Below are 15,635 nucleotides of genomic sequence, written 5' to 3'. Positions count from 1 at the left end.
CTCACAGCAGATGCGGATTTGGAGGAGGGACTTTGGCCAGGGATGGGATTTAACAAACTCCTTGGGGACCTTGATTCCCAGGGAAGAATGGCAGTGACCCAGCTCGGATTGGGGACCCAGTCAGGCAGCCCAGAAAGAGGGAGATTATGCAAACAGATGTAAAGACCCACTAACAACATGTGTGAACCTGTCTACAAGGCTGGGACAGGATATCAGGTGCGAAGAAACCCGTTTCAACCAAGTGGTGTATCAAAAAAAGATGCCATCTCAATATAGGTTTATATTTTCCACTGGCCCTATGGGCGAAGATACCTTGACCATTACTTCACTTGAGTGTGTTACAGCTCGTCCGATGTTATATCACCAGGTAATTTAACCTTCGGTTTGCTCTTTCTTCTTTTCACTCTCTCTAGCCCATTAAACTTAACCCTACCTTTTTTCTTAGAAAATGAAAAAGTCCAGAAGCTATAAAATTCAGTTGAGTGGTTCAATTAAACATATGTTTATTGTGGCAGTGCTAGTGATTTGAAAATGAATAAGAAAAAGTCCTTGCAGGAGTTTATACTGTAGTGGAATGTTCCAATCTGTGCAATTTCTAGATCAGTCAGTATCAAGTATGTTGCTGATAGAAAATAAAGAACTGTGTTATATATGCTGGGAGGAGCCCTGCTTAAGGGCCAGCCAAGGACTGTTAATGGCATGAGCTTAAAAAGACAGGCTTTTTTATCCACTTTCCACCTAAATATCTCTTTAAGCTGTCCTTTTTAAAAATGATTTCTTAAAGGTTTTTTTTTCATAAATAGTATCATTACTGTTTCTCTTACTACCTTTTTCTTCCGTCTTGGGGCAAATATAGCAGATGTTTCCTAATGAAGAAATAAAGCGTAAATAAGGAGCATTGAGAAAATAAAAAAGGAAATTATCAAACATACTGACCTAATTAATGGATCAAAATAATTCTACTTCTACTTTGTTCCTTCACAGGTTAAGAGATATGGAAATCTCCATGAGGATTTGGACAAGAGTCCCAATAGCTATTAAAATTCTGGACTAGCTCTATTACGAAAGGTAAAGAAACCAAACTGTCTACTAGGAAAGACGAGTTACAGTGGTTTACTAAAGCTTTTCAAATTTAGCTGGGAACTAGGTGTTGTGCCTTGCTGGAGAACTAAACAGGAGAAAGTAGACTTATGATCCAACCTAAAAAGCTTTAGGTGAGAGCTAAGGAAGACATGTTCTGACAAGCTTTAAGGTTTATTGAAGCAGCTCTTTGGAGAGTTTTTTAAAAGGAGGATTTAAATGTGTCCATTTTAAGAAAAGAAACTAACCTTTCTGATCACAGGGAAGAGGTCCCACACTGTTTCAATCACTTTTCCATATATTAACTCTATCCTTTATAATGACTCCATGAGATAAGTATTACTATCCCCAATCTATCTGTGAAAATTAAGTTCAAAGGTTAAGCAATTTACCCAAAATAATATAGCCGGTGGTGGGTGGCAAAGTCAAGATTTGAATCCAGCTCTGTGTTATCACCTTCTTTCCACTATCCCAGCCAACTTCTCCTAACTGAAAATTGGCTAATGGAACAAAGACCCAATGAGATTCCAGCTTCCTGAACTCCTTCAGAGCGGAAAGAGTATCTTCCTCAACTGTTGTTGCCATACCTACCACATTCCCTAACCCCTAGTAAAGAGTGCAGTCAATGTGTTTAAATTGAATTGGTGTGAACTTGATCCTCTCTGAAGAGGGAACATTTAAGCAGACACCAATGAAGAGGAGTTAGTCATGTGAACATGTTATGAAGAATGTTAAAAACAAAGGGAACAGCAAGTACCAAGAGCCTGAGGTAGGAAGAAGCTTGGTTGTATTTGAGGAGGTCAATATGACTGGAGCTAAGTGAGAGGGAAAACGGGTAGGAGTGGAAGCCAGAGGTCAGATCATTTAGTGCCATTGCCACTCACTTTAAAAAGATTAATTCCCAAGAACACATGATCAACAGATTATAATGCTTTACAAGAGAAAGAAAGCGTGCTCACACTGCTAGAAATAACCATGATTTGTTGAATGACTATTATGTGCGAGGCACATAACAGTGGTTCACAATCAGTCGGTGGCAGAAACAGTCAGTCTCTGACTCCAAAACCTGCTCATTGTACTATACCACATTTTCTCATTTGAAAGACTAGGAATAAAGAGGAAGGGATCCATGCATGCATGCCTTCAACAAGAAATTATCATCTGTTGCTATGTGACAGGCACTGTAGAAATAGGATTAAAATGTAATACAACATTTAAAAAATTTTTTGTATGATTACATTCTTACCAGTCATTTGTTTTTAAATCTTTGCAGGTAGATGGACTATAAGGCACTTACCCAACAAACTGTTCAAGAAATTTTAGGTTACAATCAAGATAAATCGGGCTGGAAAGTGGTTAAAATTTCAGTAAGAAAACAAATATGTTTTGAGTTTGTTTTTTAATGAGAAACTTGTAAGGACTTTTTTTTTCATGTTTTCTCTTACAAACAAAAAATATATTTTTACCTTTGTGTTTTGGGGGTTTTTGTTTTTCACTTTTTCTATGTCTGACAGCTAATTTATTTGTGAATTTTTATTCCCCTTTGAGAAAAAGATAACTGTTTCCAAGAAGCCTTCTAAAAAATTCCAGGGAAATCTGTGAGTACCATTTCCTATTTACAGTTGTTGTTTTGAGTTCAATGGCATTGATGTATCTAAAATTCAGTGCTGCTTCTACAGCTATGCCACATTATTTGATAGTGATCAGGAAATAGAAATTAATTATAAAGCCACTAGGCTGAAATGGGATATTAATAAAATGGACCAACTATGTACCATCTAAGCATTTTCAAACCTGAAGACAATCAGAAAAAAATCTCTTCCACTGAATAATTCACTAAGATAGCAAATTTTCATTTCAAGAAATAACTACTGTAAAAGCAGATTGGTATTTTCTTGCTAACAGAAGTATTTTGTGGTCCTTTAAACACTTTACCTTTCCATTGAATTAACCACTGAAAGATGATGTTTATTTCCCCAATTGCTTTTTTTGCTGATATATGTAATTTTTTTCTGTAAACTGCTTTTAAGAATATTTCTGAGGATCCTCTTATTTCAAATACAAGTACACTAAGAGAAATTGTGCTGACATTTTTAGTCTTATTTTTAGGAGTTGTGCATTCATTGCTCGTGATATCACATTAATGCCATCAGATCATCATATGTTATTGAGAAAACCAAATTTTATTCAATTTCTTCTTTCTTTTTTTGAGTCCACTCCTCCTTTCAGCTGGTTCATTTTGTGCTTCTTGCTCTTTTTCATCTGACTAAAATTTACTCATCTTGTGTTTCAATCCAATTTTTCCAAAGCTCGTTTGCTTTCTCCTGTTCATTTTAGTAATTATCAAGAGGATAATCTTTTTTATCTAAATAATTAACGGTTTTAATAGTGGCACTTTCAAAAACAGGCTGACGAGGGAGTAGGTAAGATCAAGCCCAGGCACAAGAGAGGAATAAACTTTGGATATTGTAGTTTTTTGGTGCCTTACAGATCAGACCAGTGTAGACAGCAACCTATGCATCAAAGAAACCTTGGAAGATATTTATTCATTCTACAAATACTTTCTGGGTATTTATCAATGTCTAGAGCCATTTAAAGAATAGCCTCAATTAGGCTGTTTTAAAGCTTTATTGAGATTTCTTATCAGAGATATTTTATTCTTACATGCAAAGCTAAACAGAGAAAAAAATTGGAACTTTTTGCAATCACATTTTAAGTGAAATTTGTATGCACTGTATATTAGTTATTTATTGATGCACCATAATATCTTGCCCATATCTTAGTGACTTAACAGACATTTATTATCACGTCGTGTCTGTGATCAGGAATCCAGGTATAGCTTAGCTTGGTGCCTCTGCCTCAAGGATTCTCACAAGGTGTCAGCTGGCGCTTAGGTCTCATCTGAAGGCAGCTCTTCTTCCAAGTTCACTTACATGGTTGTGCCAGGATTCAGTCCCCCATGGGCTTGTTGGACTGGAGGCCTCAGTTCCTTGCTGGCTCTAGGCTGGAAGCTTCCTCAGTTGTTTGACATCTGGGCCTCTCCGTACGGCTGTTCACAACATGGCAGTTTGCTTACCTCAGAGTGAGGGGTCTAGAAGAGAGCAAGAGAAAGAAAGAGCAAACAAAACAGACTGAGCCAAAGTCTTTCTGCAACCTGATCTTGGAAGTAACCTCCCATCATTTTTGCAGTGTTCACTTTATTAGAAGTTAATCACTAGCTCTAGCCCTGACTCGGGAAGTGGGTTACACAAGTGTGTGACTACCAGGAAGTTGGAGATCACTGGGGGCCATTCTAGAGGCTACCTGTCACACACTAGTTTTGGCAAACTCTCTTTTAATTCTTTTTTATAGTTGGACCATAGTCTAGTAAATATCAAACATAGCTTCAAAATTAAGATTGATAAAACATACATGAAACTCAATTTTGCATGCTTGTTTTCTCAAGTGCAACCCACTGATTGTTCTAAATTTGCCATGTTTATGTAAAGAAGGAGAGTATGACTGGAGCAGTTTATATTTTTTAAAATCTCTGTATTATTCTAAATCAGCTGTGGCAGATATTTAGTTTCTTACAAAGGAAATCAATCTGAACATGTTGGTCAGGTTGGTCTGCCTCAGTCAAAAGTTTGCCTCCCCCAGCCTGGAGTGAGAAAGGGAGATTACAGTCAAATCAGGGGAAAAAGCTGAGGAAGCTTAAAATTTTTCCAGTATGTCACACAAAGTTTCACAGTTTTATTTAAAGAATTGTAAATAATCAAAGCAAGAAACATATGCATTTGAATTTAGAATGGGCAACAGAGTGTAAACACTGCACGCTTTGGGGATCTATAGCATGGTCTATTGCAGTTTGCCAAACTCGGTTCTGGGAGAAATGTAATCCCTCAAAATGCCCTGGGAGGCAAAAATGGGTTGCATTGTCAAATAAGTTTTTCAAAACACTCCAGACTATATTTTCTTTTTGGAGATTCATTCTAAGGTTCAGAGAAGTCTTAAAGAAACCTGTTCAACTTTAAGTCAGACTTTTCCAATTGTTTTTAACCAAGAACATGCTTGTAAAACATTGGCCCAGATAATGGATCATTGATCTCAGATTTGGATTCTAATAGAAGCTCTAATTGACTAGACATGTTAGAGAGAAGTGATTTATTTTCCACTATCTCCCAGCTATCATCGTGGTGCAAGCCGCCATCATCTCATCTGAATTATCGCAGTAAGCTCCTCATGGACTCTTTGTATGTACTCTTACTCAACGACATCCCCTTCTTCAGACAATGGCCAAAGTAGATTTTTGAAATATAATTCAGATTGTGTCACTCTCTTGCCTAAAAACCTTCTAAAGTCTTCTTATTGCATCTAAAATAAAAGCCCAAACCTTTTATTTTGCTCTGCAAGGCACTGTCTGGCCCCCGCCTACCTCTCTGACCTCTCCTGCCACTTCACCCTCGCTCCCCTTGTGCTACAGCCACAACGGACAACGGACTACTGTTGCATGAAGGCACTGAACTTAAACCCATCCCAGGGCATCCGTAGTTGCTCTTCTCTTCCCTGGCATGCTCTTCCCCCAGATCTTTCCAAGGCTAATGTCATTTTTGCCCTCAAGATCTCAGTTTCATTGCTTCTCTTCAGAGTGACCTTCCTGGCCATTTGGCCAAAATCCTAAAATATACCCAGCCACGGTTTACTATACTACTCTGCTATATGACTTCTTCCTAGCATCTGTCGCTATAGGAAATTGAGCTTCTTCCTTTTTTTCTTATTTATTATATGTCTCTCTAATTAGCTTATCAACTTGATGAGAATAGGAACCTGAACAGGAACCAGACTGGAACTAAGTCAGTCTTATTCATCGCAGTATCCCTAGCACCGGAACGGTGTCTGTCACATAAACACTCAATAAATATTTATTGAATGAATTTATGGATTTTGGTTATATTATATTGGCTGCCAAAGAGAAATTATTTAAACATCTTTACATTCCCCTTATGACTGCAGTATAAAAAAATAACCTGAAAATGTTTTCTCAACACTTACACCTTTTCTTCATAATTTACCACCCAAAAAGTTCCTTTTGTGGTTAGCTTTGAGCACTTGCCTGTATGCATGAGAAGAGGGTCAGTCATTTGGCTGGAATTTCTTTCCTTTCTACCCTCAAGAGATGAAATACAGACCTACCAGGACATGGTTTATTCCCTAAATGTTAACTGCTGCTGTAGTATATGTCAGGCGCTAGGCTAAATAATTTTATTTCATTTTTTAGCTTACTCTTTATGTATCCCACAAGTAGTTTCTATTGCCTGCTGTGTTTCCTGTGTATAGATCACACTTTCCATGTTTCTTTGCATGCATGCCTTGCAGTTTTTTCTTGAAAACTGAACATTTTAGGTAATGTATTGTAGCAATTCTGGATGCAGATTCCACCCACCCACCCAGGGATGATTGTTGTTTGAGCCTTTGTTTATTTGGTTAGTGATTTGGCTGGACGAATTCTGTGAAGTCGGTTCCCCCCCACCCCCAGTCTGCAGCCTCTGATATACCCGCTCTCATGTTTTTCCTTGTTTTTGTCTTTTAGTCCAGCTTCCTATAGGTCACCCCTGGCTCAACATAAGCCATTTATTGATCACAAGTTGTGCTTAGTCCCCAAAGCTAGTAAGATTTTTACCCTTTACTGTCCAATCTGTGTGTGGCTTTGGGACTGTTTTCCCAGTTCAAGGAGTTTTATGGTTTTGCCCTACATTTAGCCAGGGACCAGGAGCTTAGAAGTTGTGTCATCAGTCATTCCTCCTAGGGTGCAGCCTTGGGCATACACACATTCTTCCAGACCACCAGCGATGAATATGATTTTATTTTAAAATGGTCAGAATAGCTTATTTTTTCAGTTAGTGATGGGTCAGAGGTTATTCTCAAGTTTCTTGAGCCAGTAAGACTTCAGCCCTTTGCTAATTAATCCCTGTCTGTCTTGGGGAATGTTTGTAGGTCAGCCGAGCCACAACTTGGACTCATTGCTCCTAAGTAGGGGCAGCCTCGAACATCAACTGTGATTGCTCTGAGTAGGGGCAGCCTCATACATTAACTCTGATTACTCCTGGGTAGGAGCTGCGTAGCACATCCACCCCTCTTACTCTGAGTAGGGGCTACTTAGTACATCCACTCCGATTGCTCCTGAGTAGGGGCCACCTAGTATGTTTACTCCAATTGCTTCTGACTGCTTCCCTTCTAATTGTTCACTGACAAAATCTCTATTGTTTTTGAAAATTTCTCCATGTTATGTTTTAAATGCAATTAGTCTCCTGAGGCAGAAGTGAGATGCTGCCAGTCCTTATGTCTTGCCTTTGCCCCTGAGCAGAACCTGTGCACTCTTACACTGGAGCCAAGTGACACCTCCACTCCATGAACAGGTGCAGGATGTGGGGGTGGCGTAGGGGAGGGATGGTACCATGACCTTCGCAGTTTGCTCCTCTTATTCTGAGGGGAGGCATGGTGCAATTTAGGCCCCAGTATTCACAGACTATTGTGCCTTGGGCAGAGCCCTCACCCTACCAGTGAGATCTGGGTGGGTAAGGAGGCCCTGGTCTTGTTAGCAGTGCCTGCTGGGAATAGGGCTTCTACAATATGAGCTGAGGGTTGCAAGGATGAGAGATGTCAGTGTTCTGCCCCTCCTAGGATGAAACCATAGCCCTAGCCTGGGAGCCGGTGGGGAGAGGGAGACCCTGTCTTCTTGTCTGCACTCAGCTGGAGTACAGCTTCCATAGAGGTGACAGGGGTGGGTAGAATCAGGTCATGGCTCAAACGCTACAGACTGACTTTTCCTACCTAGATTGGGTAGATTTTCTTGATTTCCATTTCCTGTGTGCCCCTAGGTCAATTTCTAGAGAATCTAAATAGTTTTTTAAAAAATTTTCACCAGTTAAATGGTCGTTTCACGGTGGAGGAGGGATTACTTAGCTCCTCACACAGCCACTCTGGATGTCCCACCTCTAAGTCTAATAAGACATAGGAAATGCCAAAAACAAGATCACTATCAGCTTTGAGTGTCATATCATCTTATGGGTGCTTCCCCAAGTTTATATTTCTAGTATGCAAAAATAGACGTTTTACACTATTTTCCTCCTCCCTCATCCTCCTTGTTACTATTCTGGCAGTACTCATTCACAAAAACCGTAAAAGAATATAGAGTTTTTTACAGACATGTTCAAATTAGCATACTGATACAAATCCACATTTACTGAAAGCTTTTCTCTACAGTCTGAAGGCTCATGAACTGCATGGTCTGTAGAAAGCATAATCTCATGAATTCTGATCTATCAGTTACAGTAGTCCCCCCTTATCTGAAGTTTCACTTTGCACGGTCCAAAAATATTAAATGGGAAATTTCAGAAATAATTCCGAAGTTTTAAATTGCACACTGCTCTGAGTAGCATGATAAAATCTTGGGCCATCTGGCTCCATCCCACCCAAGACATGACTCATCCCTTTGTCCAGTGTATCCATGCTGTATATGCTGTTGCCGTTAGTCACTTAGTATGCCTCTCCTTGATCAGGTTAACTGTCACAGTATCAAAGTGCTTGTGTTCAAGTAACCCTTAGTTTATTTAATAATGGCCCCAAAGTGTCAGAGTTGTGATGCTGGCAATTTGAGTCTGCCAAAAAGAAGCCATAAAGTGCTTGCTTTAAGTGAAAATGTGGACGTTCTCAGCTTAATAAGAAAAAAAAATCATATGCTGAGGTTGCTAAGATCTATGGTAACTTTTATTACAATATACTGCTATAATTGTTCTGTTTTATTATTAGTTATTGTTAATCTCTTACTGTGCCTAATTTATAAATTAAACTTTATCATAGGTACGTATGTATAGGAAAAATCACGGCGTATATCGGTTTCAATACTATCTGCAGTTTCAGGCATCCACTAGAGGTCTTGGGACGTATCTCCCGTGGATAAGGGGGGGGGACTACTGTATTCCAGACACAGGCTAAAGCTTGTCGGAAACTTTAAGAGACAAGAGAGAATAGTTAAAATATTTTTAATTGCCCTGAGGTCACTTCACTCATAATGAGCACAAAGCTTTACTATAGATCTTCGTAAAAATATCTAAAGAACTCTTCATCTTAATGATCAATAGATATAAAAATATAGTTCTTAGATTCAAATATGACAAAATTGATATCTCTGAAGAGCCTTGAACACAGATACTGAATTGCTCATTGAGTGATAGACTCAAGTACTCAAGACATAGATGTTTTGTGTTTTCAAAGAAGCATGATATTTACATATTTTTTAAAAGCCAGTATCTCCAATGCATGTCTAATTAGTCAATTAAGGTAAGATGTATTTTAACTAGCAGCCTACCCTCTGCCCAAGGCACAGCTTAATTATATTTTACAATCTTCCAGAAAGCAAAATAAATACTTTATGCCTTGCAGTCATATAATACTTGTAACTCATACTTTTCTCACCTTTACAAATGACTAGAAAGTAAACAATTAGCCACTGAGTAGACAGCCTAAACCAGGGGTCAGCAGACTTTTTTCAATGGAGGGCAGAGAGTAAATATTTTAGACTTTGCAGCTCCTATGGTCTCTGTTGCAACCACCTTGCTCTGCTATTATAGCATAAAAGCACAATATATAAATAGACATAGAGAATATGTGAATGAATAGATGTAGCTGAGCTTCAATAAAACTATTTACAAAAACAGGAAGTAGGCTCCGTTTGACCTATGGCCCATAGTTTGCCAACTGCTATCCTAAACAGTGGATATGAAAAATCACAAATTCTCAGATGTTGATAAACATATGCATATTAGAGACCCTTTTTTCCTCCCATAATGATTTTCATACAAGTCTCAAAACAGGTATATAAACACTGCCCCCAACCATGAATTAGTATAATATAGTGAAAAGAGTATGGGCTATGGAGTCAGTCAGACTTTCAGTCATGTATTACAATGAACTCAAACATGTTTCTTAATGTATCTGAGTCAGTATTCTCATCTGTAAAATGAGAATAATAATAGCATATATTTTGCAGGGTTGTTCTGAGGATTGGGTGAAACTCTGTACACAGAGCTCTTAGCACAGTCTGGCACAGATTAGGTGTTCAGTAAATACAGCTCTAATTATTGTTCTCACAGAGCAAGTCCAGGGTAGGAAATATTTCATTCTGTGGCACCCCTGTAGCCTCATACCTGACACATGGTACGTGTTCAATGAGTGCTTATCTAATGACTGATAAACAGGAAGCTATAAACACTTGAAATTAGGTCCCCAACTCATACCCATGCCAATCTAAATTCCAGATGATTACAGGCTTAAATGTGAAGTACAATATTTAATAACTAGACAATCTTAAAGAAAGTCACAGTATTATAAGACTTTTCCCTACATGGGGTGAAAAAAAGGAATAGGGAAAACATGAAGACAAAACAGGACTTTCCACAAGAGTCCTAATTTATAAAGGCATGGTTTCCAGCCATGGCTTTTCGACAAGGTATATAGATTTCTTTTACATACTGTTGTTCATTCATTACATTCGATTATTCATTGCGTGCTTTCTATGTGTTGAGCACTCTTCTAGGTGCTAGTAGTATAGTGGTGATCAAAACACAAGGCATATACTTGTAAAGTTCATAATCTTGGTGACGTTCGCAAGAAAAAAACTTTCTTAAAATTTATTTTTCATTCTTTTATTCAGTAGACTTCTTCCTCAAGGAGTTTTAATCTTTGTAAGGGAGAAAAACACGTAAATACCTATAATACCAGGCAGAGAGGGATGACTGTCATAAAAGAATCAATGTATGTGAAGTAATAATTGCTGACATGTATTGAACAGTTAATACATGCCATGTGCTATCCTGTAAATATGCTAACGTTTTTAGTCCTCTTGACAACCCTTTGAGGTAAATATTATTGTCTCCACTTTACATATGAGGAGACACAAGACTTAGACTAAGTAACCTATGTCAGGTTACGTAACTGGTAAGAGCTGGAGCTGGAATTTGAAAACAGGCAGGCTGACTCTGGATGCTACTCCCTTAATATTTTCATATTTTTGCTTATGTGTATTAGTACTAGCAACTATGAAACATCAGCAAAATCAAATATTTATTAAGTGTCTCAGTGTGAAGAACTATACAGATACAGATGTAAATTATTATTAGAATTATTTACAAGCCAACTCCAGTCAAGAGAGTTTTTAATAAGTTCCTATCTTTTCTGGGGAACTTCTTTCAAATGTTGAGTAGGCTTTGCAATAACATATGGGTATGATCAGGCCCACACACATGTGGAAACTTGATCTGTGACAGATAAGGCTTTACAAAACAATGGAGAAAGGATGAACTATTTCATAAATTTTGCAGATATAACTGAATATTCATATATGAAAAGAGTGAAATTAGATCCTGACCTCATACTACACACAAATACTCATTCCAAGTAAACTCCTAACTGTGAAATACAAACTATAAAATTTTAGAATAAAATGTGGGAGAATATCTTAATGATCTTTGGGTAGAGAAGGATATTTTAGAGAAGACATAAAAAGCACAAACCATAATGGAAAATATTGGTCAATTTGACTACACTAAAATTAAATACTTCCGTACCACAAGAAATGAAAATGTAGGCCGTAGCCTGAGAAATAATATTTGCAAAGTGTATAATTAATAAAGGATTTTAATAGAAAATATAGAGAACTTCCATACTACACAGCTTTAAAATAAATATATAGGGGCCAGACCAGTGGCTCAGCTGTTAAGTTCGCACATTCTGCTTTGGCGGCCCAGGGTTCGCCGGTTCGGATGCTGGGTGCAAACATGGTGCCACTTGGCACGCCATGCTGTGGTAGGCATCCCACATATAAAGCAGAGGAAGATGGACACGGATGTTAGCTCAGGGCCAGTCTTCCTCAGCAAAAAGAGGAGGATTGGCAGTAGTTAGCTCAGGGCTAATCTTCCTCCAAAAAAAAAAAAAAGAAAACTTTATAGATCTGAAGGAAAGAAACCTTACATACTAAGGAAATTTAAAGATGTCTCATAGAGAAAATTAGGGACCAACTGAGCTTTTAAAGAGAAAGTAGCATCCAAAGAAATAGTCTAATAAATTCCTTATTCCATAAAAACAAAGATTCAGAGGAAGAAGAATTCATAAATATGACAACTATTTTCTGTAATAATAGCATTTGGTTTTTATCTCACTTCCTCTAGAAATTTTAACCTTTTAGAGGTTTAAAAATTTGATTTTACTTAAACCTGTCCCCTTAGTTTGAAAAGAATGATTAACAGGGAGAGAGAGTATAGCCAGTATTGCTCAGACTTCATTTTCCTTTAACAACCTTCTGCTAAATAGTGGCATTTATTCCAGTTTCCTCACATTGTCTTAATTTCATTGATGGATAATCAAACTCAGTTTCATTGATGGATGAACAGAAAGGTTAGTTATTTGCCGAAATCCTGATGTGTGAAAAATAAATGAAATTCCAAAGTCAGTGTCTATAAATAAAGTTTAATTGTAACACAGACATTCCCAATCATAATATATTGTCTATGGCTGCTTTACTGCTACACTAACAAAGTTGAATAGTTGCGACATAGACCACCAGACCCTGAAAGCCTAAGTTGTTTACCATCTGGACCTCTACTGAAAAGTTTGCTAACCTCTGCCTTACATTACATCCTTAAACTAAGAATTGGGGCCACAAGATAACTGCTTAACCACACAGACTTCTCATCAATTACTGTTGGCTTGTGATAAATACAGTAGGTAAACTTTTACAAGAAAGATTTTAGAAAAACCTTAAATGAAAGTAGTCCCTTTAAAAAGACAACTATAGAAACAATATTAAAAAATTTGTGGAAAAATGAATTTTGAAATAACTTATATTATTTCAATGCATATTTAAATAAACTGGCTACTTCCAATTGACCATTAGTGTTTTGAATTGCTGATATCACCTTCAAGTTTTCTTTACTGTTATTTGCTAAATTAGTCTATACTATGATAGCATTTTATTTTCAGCTTAGACTAAACTTGTTAAATTTTGAATTTTCTTTATTTTGTTAACTATAGATACCGTGTTGAAGGAATATTTCCAGAATCAGCATCTAAACTATCTGATTTCCTCTACAAAACTGAAAACAGAGTTACATGGGATAAATCATTGAAAGCGTATAATATGGTACACAAGATTGACTCGGTAATTTGTTATTTAACATTGGACTTTTACTGTATTAATATATTTTTAGCTTTATGTCAGTGATTGGAGTTTATTAAACCTATGTTGTGTAGACACTTTGTATTTTACAGATTCTAATTGAGTTGAAATCTTTATAAAAGGCTTAAAACTGTCCTCTTTCTTAGTCAAGAGTTTAATTTCAATTAGCTTTATTCTGTTTTAAATGCATACCACATTCTGAATCTGGTCAGCTCTCTTGCAGATGTGTGCCTTGGGTTATGAGGGGCCTGAACTCCTGGATTCATCTCTTCCATTAAGTGGAAAAAAAGATTAAGCATACCTTGTTGATGGGAATTCAGTAGATTTATCTTAGTCATAATTTATTAGATAACAGGAACAATGCAGACACCTACCATAGGGATGTAAGAACAAACACCATGTAAGAGTAAGGATAAATTGTGAAATGACATTATATAGATGGTTGTCGTTTTAGAAACACTTTCAGATATACTATTGCCAGTTAAATAGAGATGAAGAGAGAGAACAAAAGCAAAGAGAAAAGAAAAATATAGGTAACTGGAGTAGAAAGGTAAAGTCATAGAGGTGAGAGAAAGGAAGACGGAATGCAAGAAGCAAGTAGGGCTTAGAAGAGGAGAGAAGGAAAGATCAGGATGAGGTGAGGGTAGAATAAAAGATCAGGAGGAGAGAAAAATGATGAAATGAGAGAGGAAGAACGATACGTGGTAAAAAGATGTAGAAACAAGGAAGAAGACAGAAGTGGGGTAAGGGACTCTGAACTTTGGTGCAGCACACTGTGAGTGTCTTACTTAGCAAGACTGATAGACTTTATGGTGTGTAAATTATACTGCAGCAAGCTGGTTTTAAAAATTGAGTCCTATGTTTTTGGTTAATAACTTTATGAAGTGGTAAATGTGAATGTTGGAGTAAAGCAAAGTTTTATGATTTTCACAAACAATTGCATTTGTAAAATTCCAGATCACTGAGTCTTTGGTTCTTTGAGTCTCCAAGCCACATTCCATTCATCAAAACAAACAAATGCCCCACATATCTGCCATCACCTTATCATTTATTTAGAACTCTGTAGGTTAACTTCACCTCCTTTTATTAAACTGATTTTAAAGTATGGGAGTGGGGAGGTTGTAGAAAGGCTCAGGAAGGTAAATCACTTTCATCTTGTAGAGAGGCCCTGAAGTTCCTAGCCCCAAAAATCACATATATGTCCGTGACCCTCTTGGGATTTGAAGATTTGGTTTGGGAAACATGGTCCATCACAAATGAAAATCCAAACAATGGACTGTTTCACTCATGATCATGTGATATTGATTATACATTTCTGTTAGCACTTCAGATATTTCTGCTCTTGCTCCAGGTCAGCTGTAGTAATGGAAAGAACATTAGACTTGGCATCAAAAAACTTGAAAACAGATTCACAGAAATTATGTGACTTGCCCAAGGTCACCACAGCCCATACAGGGTCGAACCAGGACATATGCCTCATCTCCTGCTTCCAAATTCCGTGCCCTTTCCGGTACACCACAGTATCTCTGAGTGGCATTACACTATGTGAAAATTATTTTACCTTCCTCTGAATATTTATAGTATTCGTCTCCAGGGGTGTGTTTTAATTGACTCATCCACCCCACTGGTGAGGGAGGGGTTCTGCTCTGGGGGTGGTCAAGCACAGGACACCCTACACTAGACAAATGAGAGCAACAGCAGTTTATTAATCATTAACGACAGCCCAGGGGATGATGACTGTTAGGACTTTGTTAGCGTTTGTCGAGTGGAGCACAGGGTGCCAGACGGTGAGCCATGGTTCACAAATGACCATAAGAGAGATTGAAATAGAGAAGTTCATTATTCGCAGGTCCCGGAGGAGGTACACGGCATGCCTCAAGGGGCCATTCGGGGAGGTCAAGGCAGGGTGCAGGCAGAGAGAGAGGCAGGACCTGGTGCAGGTGCCTTTATTAGAGTGTGTAGGTGGAGTGCTTTGGGGTTTCTGGGTTAAGCCCATATTGATCATTTCAGACCAGAAAGAGCAGGATTTTGGTAAGCTCCCCGGGGGTGCTTATCTAAAGGGCTCACAGAGGAAGGCCCTGGGACTCAGGGGAGACTGTTGATCACCAGGGCTGTTGGGGAAGTCATATCAGCAACGTATATTTGCCTTGGCCTCTGTGGGCTGCCATCTAGGGTATGTGCTTGCATGAGGGGACTAGTGTCCGTTTAAGGCTCCCATAGGCTGTTTGGCCAAACAAGATGGATGCTGAGGCAAGAATAGCATGGAGTGGCTTAGCTCAATAAACTCTCAAGGACACACCTCACTATGCAGTGTGACAGGGGAGTTGCACTCAGGAACAGCAAG

At 38.1% G+C, this 15,635-nt stretch overlaps 1 protein-coding gene across 6 annotated transcripts in view; it reads left to right on the top strand.

Annotated features, from left to right (window-relative positions):
* Window positions 1-15,635, top strand: part of STARD6 (StAR related lipid transfer domain containing 6) — a 28,151-nt gene that overhangs the window by 1,320 nt on the left and 11,196 nt on the right. For 2 of the 6 annotated variants that reach the window (XM_023646597.2, XM_023646595.2), the window contains exons 2-6: window positions 82-367; window positions 985-1,068; window positions 2,354-2,447; window positions 2,629-2,678; window positions 13,147-13,273. In XM_023646597.2, the coding sequence (XP_023502365.1) occupies window positions 2,358-2,447; window positions 2,629-2,678; window positions 13,147-13,273 (267 nt within the window). In that variant the 5' untranslated portion in view covers window positions 82-367; window positions 985-1,068; window positions 2,354-2,357. Of the gene's footprint in view, window positions 1-81; window positions 368-984; window positions 1,069-1,555; window positions 2,448-2,628; window positions 2,679-13,146; window positions 13,274-15,635 lie in introns of those variants that run through there. The other 4 variants (XM_070275093.1, XM_023646601.2, XM_070275094.1 and 1 more) reach the window with 3 other exon arrangements.

Source organism: Equus caballus, chromosome 8 (assembly GCF_041296265.1).
Source record: "Equus caballus isolate H_3958 breed thoroughbred chromosome 8, TB-T2T, whole genome shotgun sequence".
Lineage (NCBI taxonomy): Eukaryota > Metazoa > Chordata > Mammalia > Perissodactyla > Equidae > Equus > Equus caballus.
This window is presented reverse-complemented; position numbering and strand designations above follow the sequence as displayed.